The sequence below is a fragment of the Patella vulgata genome, chromosome 7, assembly GCF_932274485.2.
Source record: "Patella vulgata chromosome 7, xgPatVulg1.2, whole genome shotgun sequence".
Taxonomy (NCBI): Eukaryota; Metazoa; Mollusca; class Gastropoda; family Patellidae; genus Patella; species Patella vulgata.
The window spans coordinates 17,561,309-17,586,393 of NC_065885.2; the positions used below are offsets into that span (position 1 = coordinate 17,561,309).

At 32.1% G+C, this 25,085-nt stretch overlaps 1 protein-coding gene across 3 annotated transcripts in view; it reads left to right on the plus strand.

Annotated features, from left to right (window-relative positions):
* The window catches only part of LOC126827721 (membrane-associated guanylate kinase, WW and PDZ domain-containing protein 2), a 118,887-nt gene that overhangs the window by 85,717 nt on the left and 8,085 nt on the right, over positions 1–25,085 (plus strand). Inside the window, exons 9-17 of one of the 3 annotated variants that reach the window (XM_050557209.2) lie at positions 810–1,007; positions 3,143–3,775; positions 5,485–5,525; positions 6,082–6,169; positions 6,634–6,720; positions 15,593–16,665; positions 19,985–20,180; positions 20,854–20,988; positions 22,811–22,837. In XM_050557209.2, the coding sequence (XP_050413166.2) occupies positions 810–1,007; positions 3,143–3,775; positions 5,485–5,525; positions 6,082–6,169; positions 6,634–6,720; positions 15,593–16,665; positions 19,985–20,180; positions 20,854–20,988; positions 22,811–22,837 (2,478 nt within the window). The remainder of the gene's footprint in view (positions 1–809; positions 1,008–3,142; positions 3,776–5,484; positions 5,526–6,081; positions 6,170–6,633; positions 6,721–15,592; positions 16,666–19,984; positions 20,181–20,853; positions 20,989–22,810; positions 22,838–25,085) is intronic. The other 2 variants (XM_050557210.2, XM_050557212.2) reach the window with 2 other exon arrangements.

Consider the following 25,085-nt stretch of genomic DNA (forward strand, 5'->3'; position numbering starts at 1 on the left):
CTGCTTGTACGTGACAAGGAGTAGGGTTGCCTGTCAAACCTTGTGGGTTTTCTCTGGGTCCTCCAGTTTCCTCCCTCAGGTAAAGTCTCCCCTCTGTGCAACCAAATTATTGAAAAAAAATGGAACCAGAAGCTAGTCCGAAAATGACCTAGTTTGTGTTTAGTGGACTTTAAACCCCATTTCTCTCTCTCTCAAATAACGTATTTAATTCTGGCCACCCTCCCACCTCTTTATTCCTGAATTCTGGTTTCTGCATTTAATCAAAGATGGTGAAATTGTTTTTATGTGTCTAGAGCAATAAATATATTATTAATCAATTAGATATAGTACTTGTTATATATTTTCAACAAACTAAACATCAGTAGTCTCCCTTTAATAGTTTTATTCTTGACTTTTATCATATCATATTTTATTTCACCTGTGGGTAATCTGCCTACATGTTGATTGATATATTGGTCACTTCTGCGGTCCCTCTTATATTTTATAAAAAGTATATCTCCATGATTGTATTTTACTGTAATTTGGGAGAACCAGATATTGATACATGCCTCCTAAAAATGACTGAAGGAAATTAACTCATTATTTTGCAGAACTTCAGAGATTGTTTTCTTTTGGGGTGGGGTGAAGAGAAATATTTTGGGCAGACCTATGAAAATGGCTTTAAAATAGGATGAATGGTACACAAATGTCATCTCTCCCATCCTACCCTTTTGGAAACCTAGCATACACTACCCACTTCTAGTAATGCTACTCTTCCAAAATACTGAGTTTTTATTTCTTAACTAGACAAATATTATATTACTTTTCAGGTCTGGAGGGAAGACGACCCCGGTTTACTAAAAATGTTGCTGAATTAAAAGGCGATTTACTCCAGACATCTTTAGTGAAAAGTATTCGAGGTTTTGGTTTTACGATTATTGGAGCTGACGAGGAGGATGAAGAGTTTTTACAGGTGAAAAATATTGTTCCTAATGGCCCAGCTTACCTTGATGGTAAACTCCGAACAGGTAATTAATGTTATTTTACTTTTTATATCATAGTGAATCATACAATTAATGCTAGCTGTAATATTCTACAGGTTACATTTATTTCATTCTGCTTTATGATGTGATTAGTACAAGTTTTGTTTACACCATCCTAGATTAAACTTAACATGATTTTGTACCATATTTTGGTCAGCCATTTTCATTTCATTAAAATTCCATGCTTTACTATGGTTTAAAGTATCTGAATTGCTTTGATTTTGATTAAAATAAAATATTGGTACTAGAATGGTCTGATTTGATGTGCTGTGTTAATTTGGGATGAGGCAAGATCTATAAGATTAAAAAAAAAGATTCAGCTTTCAGCAAGTGATTCAAAATTCCACAAATGAGGATTAGTGACTTTAACCTTTTAAAGAGCTAATACTGTTTGTATTTTAGTATAAATCAATGCTGTGTCTGAGGTTTAAGTGAAATCCTATAGACCTACCTGCGGTAGTCAGTATTTCAAACATGAACTTTTTCTTGAGTATATTTAATTAACTTTCAACTTGTTCTACTTTTATCAATATGTTGATCTTTTCGCTTGATTTACACCCACTAGTTATTTTAAACCAATCATATGAGTCATTGCAATCTAATGCTGATCAGTTCATGTTAGTCCGATTACAGTTGTCTAGGCGATAAAATAAACAATGGAGGCTTTAAAACTCATCAGAATAGTAGTTAAACTGTTCTTTGGCTATTTATTCGATTGTCGGCTCTTAAAAAATCTACATGTGTTTGCCAAAAATAATCACACTGTAACTTATACTATCTCATCAGGTGTTCTCGATTTCTTCCTAAAATAAAGCAGTATTTAGTTATTTTGATAGTTCCACTGTAGACTATGAGCAGTGGATAGGAAGACTGTGATAAATGAAAAAGGGTTTAAAGTCCTACTTTTCTGTGCCAATTGGTCTAATGAAGTATGGCATATGTCATGCAGTGTGCTATGAGGAAGTTTTGGTTCAGACAATAGGCTTTATTGAACAACCCTTATTAATCAGAATGTATTTAGAGGTGTCATTATACCCTTACATTAGAACAAAAAATCATCTAAATTGAAAGTTCAGACTTTCTTATGCTAATATTAAAATACAATAAAAGTTGTCTAAAGAGAAGAAATTTCAAGTATTTTCAAATGATTAAGATTACCTTGCCTCACGTGAACCATCTGTCACTGCTTATAGCTATTTGCAGCAATAATGATCCATTTGTTTAGGAATTTGATCACCCATTCAAAGGTGACATTGCCACCAAACTTCACTTTTGGTGTTGATGACAAAGAAAGTGTGCCTAATCATTCAAAGGTACATCGATTACACTTTGGCGTTAAGATAAAAAAAATCCTAGGTATTTGGAGTGGGAAAATAAATTAGGTGGAAATTTCAGGGAAAATTTTAGCAATATCTGTGTATTTTATTGAGAAGACATTAAACCCCATTTCATATCAGTTTTATGAAAAATTTAAATTATAGCTTTAAATAATAATGTGCGAACAGATTCTGTAATTGTCTCAATTTAATTTGAAATTGCATATCAAGCCCGGCGGAGTGGGGGGGCTAGGGGGGGCTTTAGCCCCCCCAATAATTTGGCCGCAAGTACTCTTTTCTCCAGGTTATTGCGGCCCCTGGACCCTTGCCTATAAGGACCTAGGATGGAAGCCCCCCCCCCCCCAATCAAGAATTGCTTCCACCGGCCCTGCATATGGTGTATACATTACATTTGAAATATTGTAAAGTAATTTATTGTCATATATTAAAACAAGAGGATATAGATGTAACATATTATTTGTTTAAAAACGTTGAGAGAATACTTTTTAAATCGTAGTAATTGTTCTTCCGTATAAGTATGTGTTAAAAGTGTATTTTTGATATGTATTGTTGGGGGCTTAGTCTAAATGAGAGATATGTGTTCAATATTTCAACATACCAGTGTTTTATTCCAGGCTAGGACACCTGTATGATTATTTTATTTTAGTGAGCATTGTAGAATATAAATGGTAAAATTTATCAGTGTTTTTATGTGGAATTTTAGTGCACCTGTGTTATTAATAGGTGAAATGAACAATGTTTTAATGTCAATATAAACACCATGTTGTTTTCTCTCTATTCTAGGTGATGTCTTGGTTTATATAAACAATAGCTGTGTTCTAGGCTATACACATCAAAATGTTGTTAGTGTCTTTCAAAGCATTCCCCCTGGTGAAACAGTGACTTTGGATGTGTGTCGTGGATACGCCTTACCCTCAAACTTAGACGATCCCAATACTGAGATCGTTAGAAAACTTGCTGTAAATGCACCGGAACATGGACATTATAATCATCCCCCTCCGTATGGTGTTAACGGACTCGATCCATTAAATACATCACAACGAAGTTTAAAATCGCTACCAGATTTAGCGAAATCTCATAATGCAAACCCAGACATTAGTTTTTCACAACAAAGCATACAAGGTGACTTAATTAATAATGAGGAGCCACCAGATTTAATCAGCAACAAAATAGAAATGTTAACTGTGAACATAGTGCGCGGACAAAGTGGATTTGGATTTACGATAGCAGATAGTCCATATGGGCAGCGTGTGAAACAGATCTTAGACCGACCTCGATGTAAAAACTTATTAGAAGGCGATATATTACATCATATTAATGAAATCAATGTCCGTGATATGACACATGCTGAGATTGTAGGGGTGTTAAAGGAATGTCCTGTAGGCTCGGATACTAAAATAGTTATACAGAGGGGAGGTAAGTTGAAATTATTTACAATGCATTTAGGTGTGATGGGGATGAGTGTGGTGACCTGATGCACAAAAGAACAATAACTGGATTTATTATTATTGTACACGAGCAAGGGTAAGCATATTCAGACATTTCGAACCATAGTTGTTAATATAAAGCAGTAGCATCTCTGCAGTAGCTCCTAATTATTGTGTCTAGTAGTTTATACCTGATGCTTGCTGAATCTAAGATAAAGTGCAGGTTATCAGTGTAAACTGAAGGCTACAGGTGTATTATATGTTACTTATGTTAGAGTTAAAACATAACACCCTGCCATTACAGGAAATAGTCTTATATTACACTTACACCTGTACAGCTTGCAGACTCGTATAATATGTGGGTCTGGTCTTTATTATAAAACTTTACTTCAATTGGGGCACTCAAGTCAGTATTGAGTGGAAAATTATTGCCTTTGAATTTAAGGAAAAGCATAAATTTATGTTCAAACTCCTTATTGATGAAATCTAATAATGCCTTATTATACATAAATGTAAAGAGGAAGCAGTAAAAAATTCAATCTGTTGTAGGCCTATAGCAAAATATTAATTGTTTTCAAATTCAAATAGATGAAGTCAAATTTTAATTTATTTTGAAACACCTCTTATTGCTCTTTACTTTGTACACTTCATAAAACAAAGGTTAGCATATTTGTTTTAAAGAAAGGTTATCTGTGGTCGAAAGAAAATGTATCAGGAACTTATAGCAAGACTGTTCTCTAGTTAACCCATAAAGATATTTATTTTTCCAAAATTCTTTTGCCTGTAAGTTTTTTTTTTCTTTTCACTTTTGATGTAGATACAGACTCGGTATTCTGCATCTTGCAAGACAAAATAAACATGTACTTTTCAGAAAATAAACTTTCATACTACCAAATTCATTTTACATAGTTTTTATTTCCACAAGATAAGCAAAAAAATACCCAGATTCAAAGTGAATTAGGCGGTTCTATTTACATTAGTTGGTTATCACATAATCTCCAGGCTAGAGAACCTGCCTGAAAACAATAGAAAACAAACTTTTTGTTTGTTCAAGAGGCATCTACATGCTTTTGACATTGGACTCCAGCCAATAAATCTTAGCTGCATGAATTTATTGAACTAGGCATGTTTTCCATATTTGTTATTTTCTCCAAGTTGGTATTCTGAAAAGTTTGTTTGTAATTGTTGAAAGGCTTAAGCTAATAAAATTTCTGTATGATATTTAAAATTAAAAATCTTGTGGATTTAGAAGCTGGTTATATTTCATGTGTTATGTACTGTTAATTTGTTAATTCAAAGTGAATTAATTCTGTATTAATAAGGCTTAAGTATATTTCAAATAAGGTGTTTAATTTTGTCTCCTAAATGTTGTGTTTTCTCCATTAATGGATAACGTGACAGTTTGGATGGATATTAAATTGCATATTTGTAAGGGGAAAAATGAATTACTTCGCAAGGATGGTGATGGGTTTGGGGGATTTATGTGTGTGTAAATTTAAATTAGACTGTCTGCAGGTTTTGAAACATTTTGGATTTTTGCCCAAATTATACTTGTCCATGATTGAATGATGGGAAATTAAAAATAGCTAAACATGAAATTTATTTTAGAAGTCATAACATGTCAATTTAAAATTATTTGGTGTATGCAGTGAATCAAGTTCTGGTATGACATAAATTATAATTATTTCAATATTTCAGGCGTGCCATTTCATATAAAAGGCAGAAAACCAGTGAAACCAGTAAGTATTATGTTTTATTGTATAAATATGTATGGATAAATATTAATGAAAAGTTTTTGTTATGAAAATATTAAATATGATTACTTGGTAAAATATAGCCTCATTGGTGCTGCTGTGCAAGTAAGTTCCATTTCTTGACTCTTATGATCTAAAAGTGGTCAAATCTATGACTAATGCTGTGAACATGTATATCAATGTACGAATACAGTATAGTGTTTTTAGCAGAACTCTTGAACAAAAATGTGTTAGCTATGTGAACTCAACTGAGAATGATCCCTATATTTATATTGATGGTAACAAATGTTTTGTGTAACACATTCCATATCAATTTGTTTAATGTACAAATGGAATTGTTTTGGCTTTATTTTTGACAATTATTCAAAAATGGATTATGTAGTAGTAGCACAGGGTCATGTGTCATGTCATATATAACATTGAACATAAGTAATACATAAATATGGTTGAGTAGGCATGTACTTCAAAACTTCAACTTTTCAAAGCCATATTTACTGTCCACGTAAGTACATATTTTAATTTGTAAATTTTGTTATTTCAGTCTCGTAGTTTTGATGAAAAACCAAGAGATGGAATAATACAACCAGGTGCATATTTCTTTAACGAGGCCAATAGTCATAACCATGCAGGTATGTAAATGTTATTGATGTTTCCTCATCACTCTTTCCTATCAAATGCCAACGGCTCACCACCTCCTCCAAGTTTGATCCCTGAGTTTCTAATCCGAAAGAATTGCCAAATTTGAGAATTCATCCTAAACTGGTATATCCTTCTGTGTCGAACAGCCTGTCACTATTCTTCTTTGAATTATCAAATGAGGTTTTCCCATTGGGTTGATCAATTGATCAGGTGCAGTTTTTGCCTTAGATTGGTTGATAAATCAAATAGGGGTTTCCCCTTGGTTGGATCAAATGAGGCTTCATTTTGGATCAAAGAAATGAGGTTTTCTGTTGAATTAATCAAATGAGCTTTCCGTTTGAATTGACCAAGTATAAGATGTCCCCTTGGTTTGAATTAAAAAGGATTCAAATAAATGAATTCATTGGCTGTATGGCTGTTTCATTCATTAATTCTGTGATACTGTTATCTTTAGAAAAATCTGATGAAAGTTTTGCCAGTAGTAATCCACCATTATCACAAGGAGAAAATGATCGATTAAATGAACTCTCTACAGTACAAGGTAATTTATCTTTCACTTAATATTGTGTCAATGAAGACTTGTTTGTGTTTAAGTTTCTTTAATAGCTTATGCTGGATATTATAATATGATAATTATATTGTGTTGAGATATCTCCAAAACATCAATTTTTGTTATATATTTTAAATATGGTAGTGGTTGTAGGTGGCACAAACTTACTGTATAACAAGAAAACCAAAAGCAATTCAAAGAGTATCGTAGGTGAAAACACCACTGTCAGGGCAAAATAATCTAATCCTTGCATATTTCACATGTAGTCATAGAAATAAAAAAAAACTACTATGTATTAGTCTCAAACTATGTTAAAGTACTAAAACTCCTTTTACTTGGGGGCCGGGGTTGGATGGCCGAATGGTTAGTATGTGCGTGCTGTATCATAAGGCCTGTCATTGAGTCAACTGGCGTGGTTTCAATTCCCCGGTTGTACTTGACAAGGAGTTGGGTTGCCTGTCCAACCTCGTGGGTTTTCTCTGGGTCCCCCGGTTTCCTCCCACTGCTAAAGACCCCTACACACAAGCGAATTATTGAAATAAAATTAAACCATATTTTAGTCCCGAAATGACCTAGTCTGGGTCGAGTGGACGTTAAACCCCATTTCTCTCTCTCTCTCTCCATTTATTTGCCTTAATTTCCTTCATGAAGCAAAGCAGGTGATGCAGTGTGCCATTGTTGAGCTATCAAAAAGTGGACTGAAATTACCTGTTGGTAACTAAAGCTAAAATTGCCCATATGTTCGAGAAAAAACATAATATATATAAAAACTCTCACCTGTAATGAAATGTTTACGGGTGGATAAAAAGAAAATAATCAGTTGGAATATGATTATACCATTTATTAATATCAAGGGTGAATTGGCTTCCATATATAATTAAGTGATTGACATGTGTTAGCACCTGAATGAGGGTTGGTTTTACACATCAGACATCTATTATGTATATGATTTGAAACATATGCTGCCATCATCATCTATGATTTCAGCTAACTTTACAGTATTTTAGCCACACTAACTACCTGTAGGTGCACGTATAAGATGCAGAGTTTAAAACTCATTTCAATCATTATAGATGAATACCCCCTTGAAAAAAGCAACTGACTTTGTTCTTTCATTACTTGTACTAGTATCTCTTGTTCTTTTTGTTCATGTGGCCTATATTTACACTTACTGATTGTTTTTTTGCACTTCATTTCCAGTATAATTAAATAGAGAATCTCCTACTTGTCTTTTTTTGATATCAAAAAATATCAACACAAGTCGATAAAGTAACAAAAACGAGGCTCTGCCGATTTTTATATACTTTATCGACGAGTGTTGATATTTTTTGATATCAAAAAAGACAAGTAGGAGATTTTATTTATCACCCAATCCTTTCTTACATGCACAAATAAATAAATATAATTCTTTGCTGTAGATTTCACTTTTACTGAACCTGATTACATTACGGTGTAGTGATACATTATTTTTTGACAGCAATTCAACCATTGCAAAGTCCTTTATATTAATCCAGTGTTTCCATCAAGGTCAATTAAATAACAATAGTTCATTTTTAATAAAAAAAAAAGTTACTTTTTATAAGAAATGAACTGTTCTTTGAAAATAAAAAAAGTAGTTTCTTTTCAACTGACCAATCAAATTAATGTAAAGCGATATCTCCTAAGGAGATATCGCAGTAGATTATGAAATATATCACACAAGCGATATCTACTGTAGAATGTACTATTGGGTGATAAATTATGATAGAGAACTGGGGGTTAACATTTACTCAACACAAGCTAGGTGTTTTGGGGTTAATACATAGTTCTTAATATATCAATAATTCGCTGGTGTGGGGGGTTCTTTAGTAGTAGGAGCAAAACAGATCTCCGGGAAAACCCACAGGCCATGAGTTTAGGCAGACAACCCTATTGCTTGTTATATACAAGCTTTGAATTGAATTCATGAATTTTGCATTTGTGCGAACTATAACGCATGCATTAGATCACTCAACCACCTAACCTCTGTAATTATTTAGAAATTAATTATTTAAGAGGAATTTGTAGTTACCTTATTTATTTGAGACCACACTACTATGAGTTGTTTATTCAGATTTTTTTTTTTTAATTATACCTCATGATCATAAAAAGATACTTGTTAATGAAATTTTCAGAGAGAGATAAAATCCATGTCAAGCGTTGATGTTTTAATTACTTTATAAGCATCAAGTTTGTTATTTATATGATAGTTTTATGATTTGTTTACGACTTGATGAATCTGAAAGATAACTTCCAGACATAACTGTACTATTTGTTTACCATTTATTCAGTTTGGTAAAAACTGATTTTGCTTTGGAACACTTATTATGCATGTTTCTCCAAGAGATTGTTTATATGTCATAAACATAGACCTTAAAGCCATTGCAGAACTTTGTGATTTTATAGCGTGCCATCTAGCTTTTCCTACATTATTCATGGACTGTTTCAATGGCATTTAGTAATTGAACTAGAGTATACAGGTCACAATTCTATGGAATACAATTACTGCTTTTTACTGAGCGACGTTTCGACTAGGCTTCTCTAGTCATTATCAACCTTTTGGAACCATGACATACAATCAAACTTTGAGAATTTTAGATTAAATCTCTACCTGTCAGTGGTAGAAAAAGTTATTTTTAAAAGAATTACCTTTCATGTGATGATAAACTCATGTAGAAACAGACATTTAATCAATATTTTACTTTTGTTCATAATGTACTTATAAAATTGATGAACAGAATAGGGTTTTGACATATCTTCCTGAAAAATAAAGATGAAATTTTAGAAAATTGATTAATATCTCCTGCATTTTATACCAAATTTAAGGAATTTATTGAAATTGAAAATTCTCCAATACACAAAATCAGTGTTTAATTTGTTCTGATTCAGTTCCTTAATTCTGGTACTGCTAGCCACAGCACATATGGTCAGTAGGTTAGTTCAGTTGGTTTGAGATACTGGTTATAAAGTAAGAATTAGTAGAATATATTACATTAACGATAACAACATCTGGGCTAAGTTGATTAATAAACAACTTGACTATATTTTAAGAGTAATGAAACAGTTTGCTTAAACTTCTGGTACTTACAGTTAGCGTTCAAAACGTGACTTTAAAGAGCACTGTTTATCTAAAAGTAATTAACAGGGGAGAATAAGTCACCATAGAAGGAAATTTTAAATGGGTGCAATTTTCACCATTTTGGATGTGACTACACCGGGATATGGAAACTTAGGATGATAACAAACATGAATTTATATATATAGGCCTGAAAGTTGTCGGACTGTTCTTTACAGTTTACATTGGAGTCAGACCACTGATTATAATAAACTTTCTACAAATGCAAGCAAGATGACAAGAAAACTATACTACTGAGTACACTGACCCAGTTCCAAAACAATCAAAGTAAAAACCAGAACCAGGAGAAGAAGATAACTGGTCGAAAATGCCAGTTTACCATAGTAAATGCTCAAAACTTGATTAAGATTTATAGTTTCCAACAGCTTTAATAGATAATTCACCTGTTCTGTTAGATTTGATATTTTAGTGATTTCTGGAAAATCTCAAGTGATACATAAAACATTTGATAAAAAATGGTTCTCCTTTAAGTTCTCTAAATAATTTGGACCACTTTATCTCCGGTTATGAATGAAGACTATCTTCACTGACATTTAACATGTTTTCTTTATCGTGAATAGAACGTTGTTGTGACTTAGCTGTGTTTGCTGGGTAGTATAGCCTGAAGGAATAAAAGTAGTTTAGTAATGCCATGACTCTGCCAGTAGGATGTATTGTATGTTAATGCCTTCCTATGGTAGAGAATCTCTCTAACACATGGTATTAATAAGTGATCTTTAACTAGGTGTGAAAGTGGGCAGGTATTATACCTGTGGATGTTTACCAGTCATTCTCACTGGAGTTTTTACCTGGGAATAATTCTTTGTGGATACCTGTAAAGATCTGTGAATACCTGAGAAGTGTTAATAAGTGTTGTGAAATTGTGAAATTTTAATTCAAAAAGATTATGTGCTTTCCATGGATAAAGATTGAAGCAGACAATATTTTTAAGATTTGATTACCTGCTAGATGCTCACTGGTAGTAATTAAATATCAGAGTAAAATTTAATCTGTTGTTAAAATATTGAAACCTGTTACGGGAATCCCTTGGTTAGACGTACATGAACAACTGTCTGTTGAAATATTTTACTGGTCAATTTGAAAACTGTTTTGTTGTTTCTGATCTGAGTCACAAATAAAACTGTTGATTTTCATTGGAATTTATGTGTTGATTGTTTTTGTGAGGTGACAATCGTGTCATTGCTAAATTTATGATTACTGGTTTCCATTTTGTTGGTTGTATTATGTTAATATTGATTTTTGTATGTTGGTGATTTTGTTATGTGGTTGTTCATGTACATGTGTAAGTTATTTATTATAAAAGTATGTTAATTTTGAATTCTGTTTCTAATTTTGTTGGTGGTTATGGCATATAGTTGGTGAAGTGGTAAAGGTATTTCAAGTAAGTTAATTTGATGACAAGAATTGTGTTATTACAGGTGTTAGTTTAATGTAGATTTAACGAGATATGTGTATTTACGTAACTACAGGTATTTTAGCTAATAAATCTTGTCTCGACATCTTGTGTTAAAATAACATAAATTTCATGTTTTTGCCCCAAGTATTCCTTGTTTTACCGTCCATTTTCATAACAGAATTTCTGCACAAAGTTTCTTGTCCATGGGCGTTTTAGCTAATTTCTATGTTTCATCACCTTATGTTTTAACACCAAATTCCTCCTTGTTTTAAGATATTTATAGAGCAGTGTTTATGCAAGACAAATGGTAGTAAGATGAGGATTCATGTTTTTATAAATATATACACATTTCGGCCTTTGGGTTGAAATGTTGTAATATTGTTTCACCTGTATGTAGTCTGAACCATACATGATCTACGAACTAACCAAATACTGCTGTCTCTAATAGAGATGAATGCTAGTTGAGTGACTGGAGTCTCACAAGTACCCTTATAAGTAGGAACTATATTAGATGCCAATTACAGGTATAATCTTAAACATGAAGCTTACTTATCCTCGACAGATAAATGATAAATCCGATAAGATAATAGTAGAATTTCTCCCACATTCAGAAAAAAGATTGGGTTGTGTTAAAGGTCTTTTTAACCATACAACATTCAGTCCTATCAAACTTTCATCATGCACAAGCAGAGATCTTCCCTCCTTGTGTAAGCAGACTGTCGGTTGGCAGTTTTTCTCCTATCAACAGCTCATTTTTAAAAAAAAAACAGAGACATATTTCCATGCTTTTTAATATCAAGAAATGGCATATATGGCTGAAAATTTTTCGTTCTTTTCTGTAGCAAAGTGTATCCAGTAATACAAATAAATTTAACTGCAGTGTAACGTCCTACTTTTCTGCACCGATTGAATCCAGTAATAGAGGCTATTATGGGATCCGTACGAAAATCAGTTCTTTCTCAAATTCTATCGTGACCTGAAAAATAAAATTGACCTAAAATTCTGAGATTAATGTGGGCCATTTTAGAATTTTAAATAATAAAATTACTATGTACCTTTCCAGATTAAAATTGAATTAAATCATTTTTGCATAGAAATATTGTAATGCAAGATATTCTGACTTAGAAGTTATCATTCTGTCCGTTATCTTCTCAATTCATTACGAGCTTCAAAGGTCTTGTAGTATTCACAACTCATTATCATGAATAATTTATCAGAAACATAATCTGATTAGTTTTGATGTTGTTTGATTACATCAGTGCAATATATCCATGGTTTTCATTTAATTATATTAATTCTCTTTATTTCAAAGTCACATTTCACAAGTTTTAATAACAAATATCAATGTTAAATTATTGATGTAATGTACAGTAATATAATATGTTACAATATTAAATGCCAGAAATGGTGTTGAATGTCACATCATTTTCGCAATGCATACATAGTGATATCAGAAACAGAAATATGTTTTAATATATGTTGTAATACATGGCACATCAAAACTATGTGTTCCATATATTGCACCAATATAGACTAATTTTCTCATATCAAATGTTTCATATTGCTAATAAATGGTGATATCTGTATGAATCATTCTAGTCTTAGTTATGTGTAAGTAGGATACATCAGATTTCTTTCTGTTTCTTATCAAGATGTCTGCAAGAAAAAACGTGATCAGGTGAAAGTGTTGATTTTATACATCTCTCTCTCTTTTTTGAAGATTTAATGAGATATTGGGTCAGTGTTATTCTAAATCTCAGAAATTATTTATTTAATTTAGATCACAGATGTTTTGCACAATGTAAGGTCCTGTATGATCTGAAAATTTTAGTCTGGAATAGTGTGTCTCTAAGGATCTACAAATTGGATCATTGATGATAAAGTTAGTTATCCCAATACACAGATTTGGATGCACAGATTCCTTTGTTTCTATGATGGTCTGTTGATGTGCTGTATCTATTCACCATAAAAAGCTCACACTACATCATTCATTCATTCATTCTGAATCATTTATTCTGTATTTATTATTTATAGAATAACATTCCACGGGATATAAATCTTGATGTGGTATGTATTGTAGTAATTTTCACATACTGTTAGGTTTGGATCTGTGTTCCATTATTGCCATTTTTGACAAGTGGAAATATGATTTCTATTTCTATATATCAAAGGTACTCCATTCATTCATATTAAAATCATGAATCATATTTGCTGTTTTTGTAACATCCTGCTACTTGTAAATAACAGATAAGGCACAAGTTCTATCTTGTATATCTTGATATAAATGTTCGTCTACTGGTATTTGTGATTTGAATGGATATCAGTATAACTTTTTGTACAATACGATAATACAAGAAAAATTTCTTACTAAGCCCATATGAACTCCTCAAATGAGAAATGACACCAGGTAAAATGAAAAGTTCTTGCCTAATAAAGGATTTTTTTCATGTCTAGCGTCTAGCTAAATGGAGGTATACTATACCTGGTATAGTTTAAAGAAAGTTATCTTCATTAGCCCAGTTCGGAGCAGAACAGTAGGACATTAAACCCCATTTCATTTGATTTCATTTCATTTAAGAAAAGAGTTAAACCTATGCATAGCATATATTTATAGAAAAACTGATACCACTTCTGAAGTTGATATAGTTAGCCAATTTCTGTTGTACTCTTTCACTTCTATATTGTGTGGAATTGTGGATGATTTTTTCATACCCTCTAGTTGTAGAGTTTGATTTTTGTGCAAGCATCAGTCATTGTAGTTGTCGATACTGAATGTGTCTATCAGGACCCTCTCAACTTGTAAATATAGGTAATGGATAAGTACCTGTAGCCCAAAATGGAAAGTTCTTGGATTCTAATTGGTTGAAAAGTGGTGTATCAAACTGTTATTGTTCATTTGATGTGTTGTAAATTTTCCATTAGATGATTTCATACAATAATTTAAGCAGTATCAAATGAAACATAACAGTCCTCTAAATTCTAAACACAAGATGTTTATGTCCTAATTTGTTTTCTGTTTTCTATTGTTGGACAGTTCAACTGCATTTTCTTGTAGATTTCTGACAATCTGATTTTCTGGATCTCAGTATTGTGTCTCAGTTCAATATTAACCTACATCAGTAACTGTTGATTATGTTATCCAACCAAAGTTGCATGTTAAACAATACTTTAGACACAAAATAAAGTTTTCTTACAACCATTTTACAGGTTCTAACCAGAGGTTTCCAATTTCCATAGCTAGTCTGTCAATCTGTATATCTTGTGTTGAATAGAGAATGTGAAATACGATAAATAATTCAGTTGTATTTTACCTTTTAATTATGTTGACCATATGAAGTGGCTGTGGTAATTTTGATTAAGACTACTTTTTACAGTTTCAAACTTGTGATTTGTCTTTTTAAAATTTAATTATGGTTATCTGTGTTAACAAGTTACTCCAATAGTTTAAATTTCGAAGTTAGCCTTTGGTGAATTTTTAAAAAAAAAACTAATTTGTGATACCAAAAAAAATCTATGTGTTATTAATTAAGAAAAATACTAAGTGTGGTTAGTAAAATGGGTAATAGCCATAAAGAATAAACTATGTTTTCTTTTATGGCTTTTTACAGACATAACTGACTTGTTACTCTAAATTGGAAATAATATTCTAGGTTCATGAAAGTTCGCATTACCAGTGTAAATGTTTCTACGAGTAAAGTAACTACCAATGTATGGAGTTATTATAAAGCAATAAGATACTGTAGCTTTCTCCTGACTCACTCATAGAATGGAGTATTTCTTGAAACTACTGTTTGGAATTGTCATAAAACTTCAAAGAAAAGTATTTCTTTCTACTGACTCAATTATTGGATGAATTTTGTGGTATAAAACAACTGTGGAATAGTATAATCACTTTCATTAGGATTTGGCAGAAATGAAATATTTAGACAATGACATGTTAAAATGATTGCCAGAAACTGATATTACTCAATACGTCTGCTCATAAATAATGGATAAGCATCGACATGCATAGTTTCGCATTGTTACTGAATAGCCTGAAAAGATGTAATGAAGTAATATCGGTTTGAGGATTATAAAATAAAACATGTGATCTCGGATAATAATTAAAATGAAGTTAACATGTGGTTTATGTAATGTGGAGAAACTTTAACAAAAACTGGATGAACAGTAATGAATTCTTGAATTCGTTAATTCTGCTTTAGAAAGGGGACATATTGGAGATAGCTCTACATAATCATCTCAGGAATTTTTTGATGTATTAACTCTGACCAAAATGCAAGTTTTAAGACATTTATGCTTTTCATCCGTTTCAGAAAGTCCTGATGAAGTGGACAGTGGAATGAGGGGTAAAATTCCCAATGATGTGAATCGACCAAAGACGCCGATATTAAACGATAGTCGTCCTAAAACACCGACGATGAATGACAATCGTCCCAAAACACCCACAAGATTTCAAGGATCGTTGGTTGATAATCGAACAAAACCTCCAGTCGCTAGTCGACCTGTGTTTAGTGATGTGCAAAATCGTTACAATGGTGATAATGTACATGACAATAGTAATCATCATGAATTTAATCATTCCCGATCGGATTTTCATAATTCTGGGAACTACGATTCCAATTCACGACCCCCGCCCGGTCCCCGGGTCGATCAATTTCGTCACATTGATTATGGATCTCATCCAATTCCTCATCAAAACTTTCGCAATGATCCATATGGTTATGCAAGATCTAATAATTATGCTATGCAAAATGATGGAGATAGGCGTGAACTAGAGAGAGAAAATATCAAACCAGGACAGTTCCGAAGTCGGACACCAGGTCCGGACATGTTAAATCGTGGGTATGGTCCGGATTATAGACCAGAACACAGTCGTCCAAAAACACCAACAGCCAATGATATGAGGAGTAAAACACCAACACCAGGTATGTCCTCCAATCATTCAGGATTTAAACCGAGTGGACGATTTACGCCTAATCCTGCGTGGGAATATGGTCAACAATATCGTCATGATTACAATCGTCCCATTAGACCAGGTGATTCTCCGAACATTGGACGTAGATTTAATCATGATCATACAGATTCTCATGAACGTAGCTATGGCAATGATTTTACAAGAAGTTTCCAAGCTGTAGGTAATAATTCACCATTACCGAGTCGTCAGAAACATAGTACATCATTTGAAGGCGAGGAAATTTCGAGAGTGCCAAAACGTTATGGAACCTTACATTCAGGTAACCAATATGGTGTCTCTCCGTATGGACCACTGACTCGTATTCCAGATCAAGAAGATGGACAGCAGTATCGAGAAATGACTGTTCATCTACCCAGACATGAAAGTGGTTTTGGTTTTAGAATTATTGGAGGAACCGAAGAAGGATCTCAGGTGAGTAGAATATTTTGTTTTTCAAGATTTCTTTATTTGTCTCAGAACTAATATTCTGTGGGGTTTTCCTATCACTATAGTGATTTAAAAACACGTTGAATTAGATAAAGAATATAATTTGTTTTGTTTTGCAAAGGAAGTATATAACGTCTACATTTTAAGTTTTAGATTCACAAATTGAAAGTTTCTGCCAAAAATTAAAATTAAAAAATGATTTGACCACCACTTAATATTCAAAACAAAAATTATGATCTTGTAACATGAAAAATCTGTTTGATCCCACCTTTTTCTGTCAAAAGGTAAAAAATAATCCATGTTGTTGTGGAAAGGGCTGAATATAATTGATATTAGAGAAAATTAGAGAGAATCTTGTTTCTCACCTTTTCAATATTTCTAGTGATTTAGAAGTTTGATTACCTCGCTTATATGAATATGAAGGTAATGAACATATCAAATCAACCAAATTCCACACTTTATTTTGACCTAAATCAAAGTGGTGTAGCTACTTTAATATTGACTCTACGGTACCAAAATGCCCTTCAGTTGCAAACTTAATTTGGACAAATAAAACATCTACCGTACACGGATTATAAATAATTGATAAGAAAAGCAACCAAAAAATTCTTTGATGAATTTTAAATGTCTTTTTTTTTTAAACTTGAACATCTTCTTTTGGGGGGATTTCTTTTGTCTATAATTTGGTGCCAAGCATTTTATAGAAAGAAATATTGTCAGTTTGCCAGAATAGCTGATACTTATCATTACAATTTAGTATAAACACTGGAAATGCCAAAGTCATAAAATGTTTCAGAATGTTGTCCAAAATATCTTTTGTTTATAAGTTTAGATGTACAGCTAGCCCTGAAACAATTATCTAAATTGGTACTTGACTGATTGCATGTTGATGTGTGGGGCGTGGCCTACTTTTTAATTGAATCAAACGATTGGTGGGTCAAGAAATTCTTTATTTGGTTACCTGGATAGGCATTATAATTGAAGGAACATGCCATGCAAGTAAGCCACTAAAAAGAAAACCACCAGACAAATCTTGGGGCATATAGAAAATGGTAGAGGAGAACTTAAGTGGTCTGTTGACAAGGTCCAGGAATAAGTCTCAGTAGGTTCAAGGGTCTTGAGCCTCCCAAAAGCTACTATAGCATTTACAAAATTTGGAAGTGGTATTTAATCTATTAAAGAGTACAAAAGTGTGGGGTGGGGGGATGTACATGTATGCCTCCTGTCCCATCTTTCAAATATGTCAGAATAAACATGGTGATGGAATAAGGAAACTGTAGACCATTAGAGATCTATTTGACGATGCAACATGACTTGCCACAAAAGACATGAATAGAACAAACAAAATAGGACCATGGCATAACACAATTAGATACTTACTATTCGAAAAATTTGTTGGAAGTTAAAATAATACGAAAATACAACCAACATTTGTTAGCCATGTGAACACCTCAAATATCATTAGAACTAAAAGTTACCTGTTTTATCAATTGTCCAAAGTTTTATCAGTATCAATTGTGAAAGGCAGATTTGCACTTTAATGTTTGATATGTTAGTTATGCATGCATTTATGTGGGTTAAAACAATTTATTATATTTATATACACCTACAGGAAGGGTTATATTAATATTTACAGTAAAATGTTATAATCATCAACATACTATAAATTCCATCATGTTGAAAGCTTATATTATTTATTTATAATAAAATAGTGGTTGTGATTCTTATCAAGGTAGATGATAATTTACTACAACTTTCTGCCATGATAATATTTAATGGTATTGCGTGTAGATATGTTACTAATTTATAAATACAATAGTGACAAAGTTGTTTGTTGTGGACAGTGATGATTAATTTTCATTTCATATTGAGCCCCATTGATGGATATTTTAGTTTGGGGATTTCAATATTAAAGCAATCATGGCATAAAATATCAGTGCATCCAAATATTTGGCATAAAAAAAAGCATTGCTACCCATTTGTTTCTGTCCACCTTCCATCTGTTGCTTACATCTTTAATTCCAGTTGGTCCGCCTAATATGAAATATTTGAATTTGAGACAAAAAGCACATAAAATGGTCATACCAAAACCATATATACTTGAAGCCAGTATTTATTATAAACACTTTAGCCAATTTCGCCCCAATCTGATTAAAATTATTTAATATATGACTGATTATGTGTCAGACCCTCAAAAACATCTCTCAATTTTTTCGATTACAGCCTTAATCCAGTTGACTGCACACTGATGACCCATCGTATCACTGTATACACAAGCTGACGTGGATTGACGACGTGCCGCTTTAAATAACATGCTGTACTAACCGTTACCTAAGTTATAAAAAAATTCAATATTGGGTAGAAGCATTGTTAACGTGTCTTTCTGATCTAGTATTGTTATAGATTGTTATAACTTGGGACTAGATTATAATATTTGCTATGTCGCATTATCTTAATTGTGTTACTGAGAATTGTGTTAGTCTTTCAAAGGTAGATACTGCTCCTTTTTTATACGCCCACATGGAAATGTGGTCGTATATTGTTCATAAATTTACTAAGCACAAAGTATTGCGAAAAGAGTAGGTTGCTTTTGTAAGAAATTCAAATCTATGACATAACTTTATTGATTTTTTTGGTATACGCTAACAGAAAACAAATTCACAGGTTCCATTCTAATAACTAAACTTGATTACCCACTCAACAATCTTAATATATAGCAATCATTTCTCTTGACAAATCTTGTCCAAATGGAAAAAATGACTATTACAAGATCACTCTAAATATGCTTCCTCCATTTTCAAAATGACCAATAACATAAATAACATTGATGTATTAAATTTTGTTGCTTATTACTTAAAACCCATTTGTTTCGTAAAAGCCAACATAATGAGTACACGTCCCTGGGGTGTATATGATAATTAAGGAATTAACATTTCTAATACTCCATTGGTCACTGTGACATCACTGGCGTTTGAGGGGATTAAGAGTGTTTTCGATAATTGACAATATCATTTATACGTGAGGTCTGTATTTGCGACATTGATTGAAGATGGCTCAATTAATCAGATGGGTGTGAACTTGCCGTAAATTGTATATAGTAACCACAGGCTGTAGGTACATAAACTGTTGTTTGACCATTTTATAGCTAATCATATCACTTATAAAGTTCTACAGGAGCAAGGTCTAACAGTTCCTATACTTACAAAAGTTGTATGATGATGGCAAACAGCGAAGATGTGTGTCAAGTTCTTTGACAATTCATAATAAATTTGTCCATGATTAATACTAACCATCTATATTTCAGGTTTCTGTGGGTTTCATCGTACCAGGTGGGGCTTCAGATCAAGAAGGACAACTCCGTCAGGGAGATGAAATCATGTTTGTTGATCAGAATTGTGTCATCAATTCAACTCATCGTCGTGTTGTACAATTGATGGGACATGCATCATTAAATGGTCATGTGACAATAACTGCAAGACGGAGATTAACATCTGCACCAGGTCAGTGTCAAGTTTGATGATTCTACTTTTGGACATGATATATTTCATTGTATCACCACTTTAAAAGATTTCAGCACAGTGTTGCTTGTGTTGTTCCTATTACAGTTAGAATTACACCAGTATCTTTGATTTTGTAACTACCAATGATATTTGGTGCTGTCTTATTAAATGACATAATAAAACTGACTATTTGATCATGTGCTGTGTCTATGAGTTTTCTGATAATCCCATGAGTAAACTTTGGTTTTTGTTTGGTACTTGGAAATTCAAATTTTTACATACTGGTACATGTTCAACATGAGAACTATGTCAAAATTTTCAATTTCTAAGATCTTGAGTTCATTTCTCTCCTGGGGGGGTTGGATGGCTGAATGGTTAGCGTGCGCGCGCTGTATCATAAAGTCTGTATCATAAAGTCCTCCGGTTTTCTCCCACTGCTAAAGACCCCTACGCGCAAGCGAATTATATAAATAAAATTAAACCATATGTTAGTCCCGAAATGACCTAGTTTGCGTCAAGTGGATGTTAAACCCCATTTCTCTCTCTCCCTCTCTCATTTCTCTCCTGATATTATGTATTGGGGTAAAAATCTTTTCTAGAAATAGCAAAAATAAATTCACATGAATAAATTGACTTTAAATGCATATTGAAACAATTATTTAATTTTTTGTAGATGTAACAAGCCATACCACTGGTGGTCAGACATATCCCTATGATGTCACGGTTACACGGAGAGAAAACGAAGGATTTGGGTTTGTTATTATTTCCTCGGTAACGAAATCTGGGAGTACCATAGGTGAGTTCATTGGTACGTGTCTGGTTTTCTACTTTTATTTTGTTGGTTAAACTAAACGCATGAGGTTATTTGGTTATTGCATGGCCTCCGTTTAGATTCCCGGGATACGATAAAAAAAACTAATGTAACGTGACTCTTATATAAATAAACATTACTTAACAAAACATCTGCTAAAAAAATTTGTCATGGGTAAATGAACAGACTTACACTGATTGAAAGTACTATATACTACCTGAACACCAACACCAACTTGTTGTAGAAATTATAAACCTTGTCATTAATCAGAAAGTCATAATAGATTTAATGAGGATGAAATAGATTTTAACAGAACTAGCCAAATTTGCTAAAATTGATCGTTGAAAATATTTCACAAAGTTTAGAATATGTAATCTTGTACATACTATAAAACTTGCAGTTAAATCATGCAAAATATTGGATTTATTGTTGCAGCACAATTTTAACTGTAGATGTTTTTTAAAGTTATTTTTAGATTTTAATTGATTTTTGAAACTGTTAACCTACCGGTACTGTTTAAAACATTCACTAAAATTTCCAAATTTATAAGGGTTTTTACCATTATGAAGATTTTTGTAAGGAGAAGTAACATTATTTTTTTGTCGTATCCCACAGATTAAAAATAATAAAAAGATTAAAGATGTTTAGAATTGTTAATATTGTGTGATATATTTGTATAAACTGTGTATTATATGATATATTTAATGTAGATTAGCATTATACATAATTTAAGGTAAGTAAACAAATATTATACAGTGAGTTGGATATTATACAGTGAAATTTCACTTAAGCGACATTAGTAAATCACACCTATAACGAATAATGCATGATTCAGATATCCAGAATGTAAAGGCTTTAACTTTATCAAAACTTTGCAGTGTATTCATTTGCATCCCATAGCAATGAATATTTGACATTTTATTGCATAGATCAATTTTTGTGATTAAAATATTGCTTTATCTTTTAAAATTGCTAATGTAAATCCATTTGTCTGACTCCATATTAGACTATTTTAATTTATCCAAATGTATAATTTTGTTAAAATTTTACATATTTTTTACTAAATGAATGTGACGTTTTATTTTACTAATGTCGGTTAAGTGAGTTTGAACTGCATATTGTTTATTATTATTTATTACAAATCATACAAGTAGTGGTATATCTAGATACATATGTAGCTTTGCTTTAATTAAATACTGCTGTTTTTGTTTCTATTCTTTTTATTTTATACTTTACAAACTCAAATTATTTATAGTCTGTACAAAATCATTGGGTATACCCCATTCCTCTCTATCCTATCGATTTCTCCATTTGATTTATTATTTAATGAGAAAACCAATTAGGTCTTCCACCACATTTTGATTATTAGAATTAGATCACAATTTTGTTTATTTTGGGGGGATTTTTACACGACACAACTTATAACCAACTTTCCATCATCTCGATGTTCTGCCAGGACGAATAACAATTGTATCAGGCAATTGTATTCCAGATTTTTAGGTCCAAACGCAACTGTAACTAAAGCATTATAGTCATTTCGCCTTAATTCAGCACAATGTGCAGCCCTGTATATCAATACAAGCACTTTCAACAGTTTTAAGTATTAAGTTCAGTTAGTGGAGTTTAAAGTTCAAGTTGAGCAAGCACTAATACATGGAACATCCTAATTTATATAAGTAAAATTTAAATGATGCAAAATTGTTAGTCTCAGATTACCAAAGTATTGTGTTGATGAGATGAACCCCATTTAAATTATGTATCCTATTAAGATTTTTCGAAAATTAAAACATGGAAATTCTAAACAAATGGATAATTTCAGATGATGATTTTGAATTACCTTGGATCGGTGAGATTGTCTTAAGCAGAATTAGTATACACCTGTCTGTGTCACTTGGTATATAACACTTCCCAACAATCCAATTTCACAAAAATATATTACATAATTTTTCACATGACCCAATTATGTATAGTGTATCAAATATATAGCTTTAAATTGAATTAGCATGATAAACTTATCAGCTGCACTTTAAAAAAAAAATGTTTGAATCTATTCATCTTTATTGAAAAGATATATTGTGCACTCTTCTAAAAATATTACAAGTACTGTCATGTTCACCCATTGTATCTATCACTCAGTAACTCATCTCTGTCACTGTTGAGAGGGAATGGGTTATAGTAGTTTGTACACCTGTCAACTGAGGACATATTTTGCTCCACAAATTTCATATTTTGTCTGCCAGTGAACATGTTGCTTAATTAAGTAATTAAAATACAATCATCCTCCTCACCATCATTTTACTGTTCACTTATGCTCGGTATAAGAGATGAATGAGAGTTTTCCCTCCTAAATAACACTGATTGTTTCTCATCTTTTGTTGTAAAAAATATTATTGATATGGAAGCCTGTCAGTTTTGCTTTCTACTAAAATTATCCCCAATGTAAACCAAATAAAAAATCTAGCATTTTCATGTTTTGATTTAGGATAATTAGTGTCTGTTGATCGTTGATCATGTGCAGGGAGAAACATGGCACAGTGGTTTGTGAACTGTCTCTGTCATTTCATGGTTACCTATATGATCTGGTTGTATGTCAAATTCTTATAGAAGATATTATTTAACCCAGTATAACAGTCTACCCATTTGTATGTGTATATTTTTGGGTAGTTCAAATCAAATTTTATATAGAACGAAATATTCTGTAGCCAAAAAAAGAAAAGTGCCTTTCTGTGGTGGTAAGAGCATAGGTATGAACATCACGGTGTTGTATGAACCAGAATAATATGACTCATGGAGGCAGAAGTCAAATGTTACCTGTATTTTTACTTTATTATATGCACACATTTATTTCATTCTTTATTTAAAGGAGGCAAGTCTCTTAACTCAATATTATCCACAGTCTTCGACATTGTAAACACGACTTATTGGTCAATTTAAATCAACATTGATGTTATTATCTTACTGTGAAAAGATGGGCTTCTGATATCCAATATTTAAGACAAAATAAGATGCCAAAGACTGTCATTCAATTTTGCCAAACATAACTGATTAAAAATTACAGTAAAATCATAAACGATTGAATGTAAATCAGTTTATATACATGCATATTAGATTATTGTATGCGTTGCGACCCATTTGTGTCCATTTCTAGTTGCCAAAGAATAGAGATTTAGCTCCTTTAAGACATCTATATTTTGTAATGCAAGCTAGTTTATTAACATTGGTGGTTTCAGGTATATATTGATGACTGCACATATTATTATTTATACACAATATCTCATATTCATTTCTGACACCTTGACTGCTTTGTAGGATTTTGTCACTACAGTGAATGTTCTTTTATATGATTTTAAGGGAAATAATAATGTCCATTTATTTGTTAATTTCATTGAATTTCTTGGAATTTTAAAATTTAGATGAAACAAATCAGTTTAGTAGTCAGATAACATTTGCCATAAAGTCAGCTAATGCACTCATTGCTATCTATATTCTGTATCTAAAATATGTTATAACATTTGAAGCTGTGACAAATAATTGACAGAAATCTATCTCAGGACAATAAATGGAGACAGCCAGATCTGTTTATTCATAAAATCATGCTTAAAAAACGTGTTTCGATGTTTACTCTTAACTAAGTAACTGTCTGAAAATTGAGCATACTCTTATTATTTTTATTTCTATATCCAGATTGTAATGGTTAACTGTTTCACAAATTTTGAGTTTAAAACTAATATTTCTGCTTCATCTTTAGTTGCTATAACACAGCTTACAATTTGACTATATAAACACACATAAATGATTGGATTGATGCAGATGATACACTGTCATTTACAAATTTAGTTTATGACCGGTCGAATCCCATTTCTCAGCATAGGACTATCCAGTTCCTGCTGAAGTAAAATAATGTTTATGAATTAAAAAAACAAAAGTATGATATATCATTGTTTCGATTGTACCTTTGATTAAATCTCCCAAACTTTTCTCTGTCATTACAAATTGCAAGTAATTTGATAGTTGTAATGTTAAAGCACCAAATTCAATCATTTCAGTGTTTAGAATAACATCAACCTGTACATAAAATTATGTTTTCTTACAGC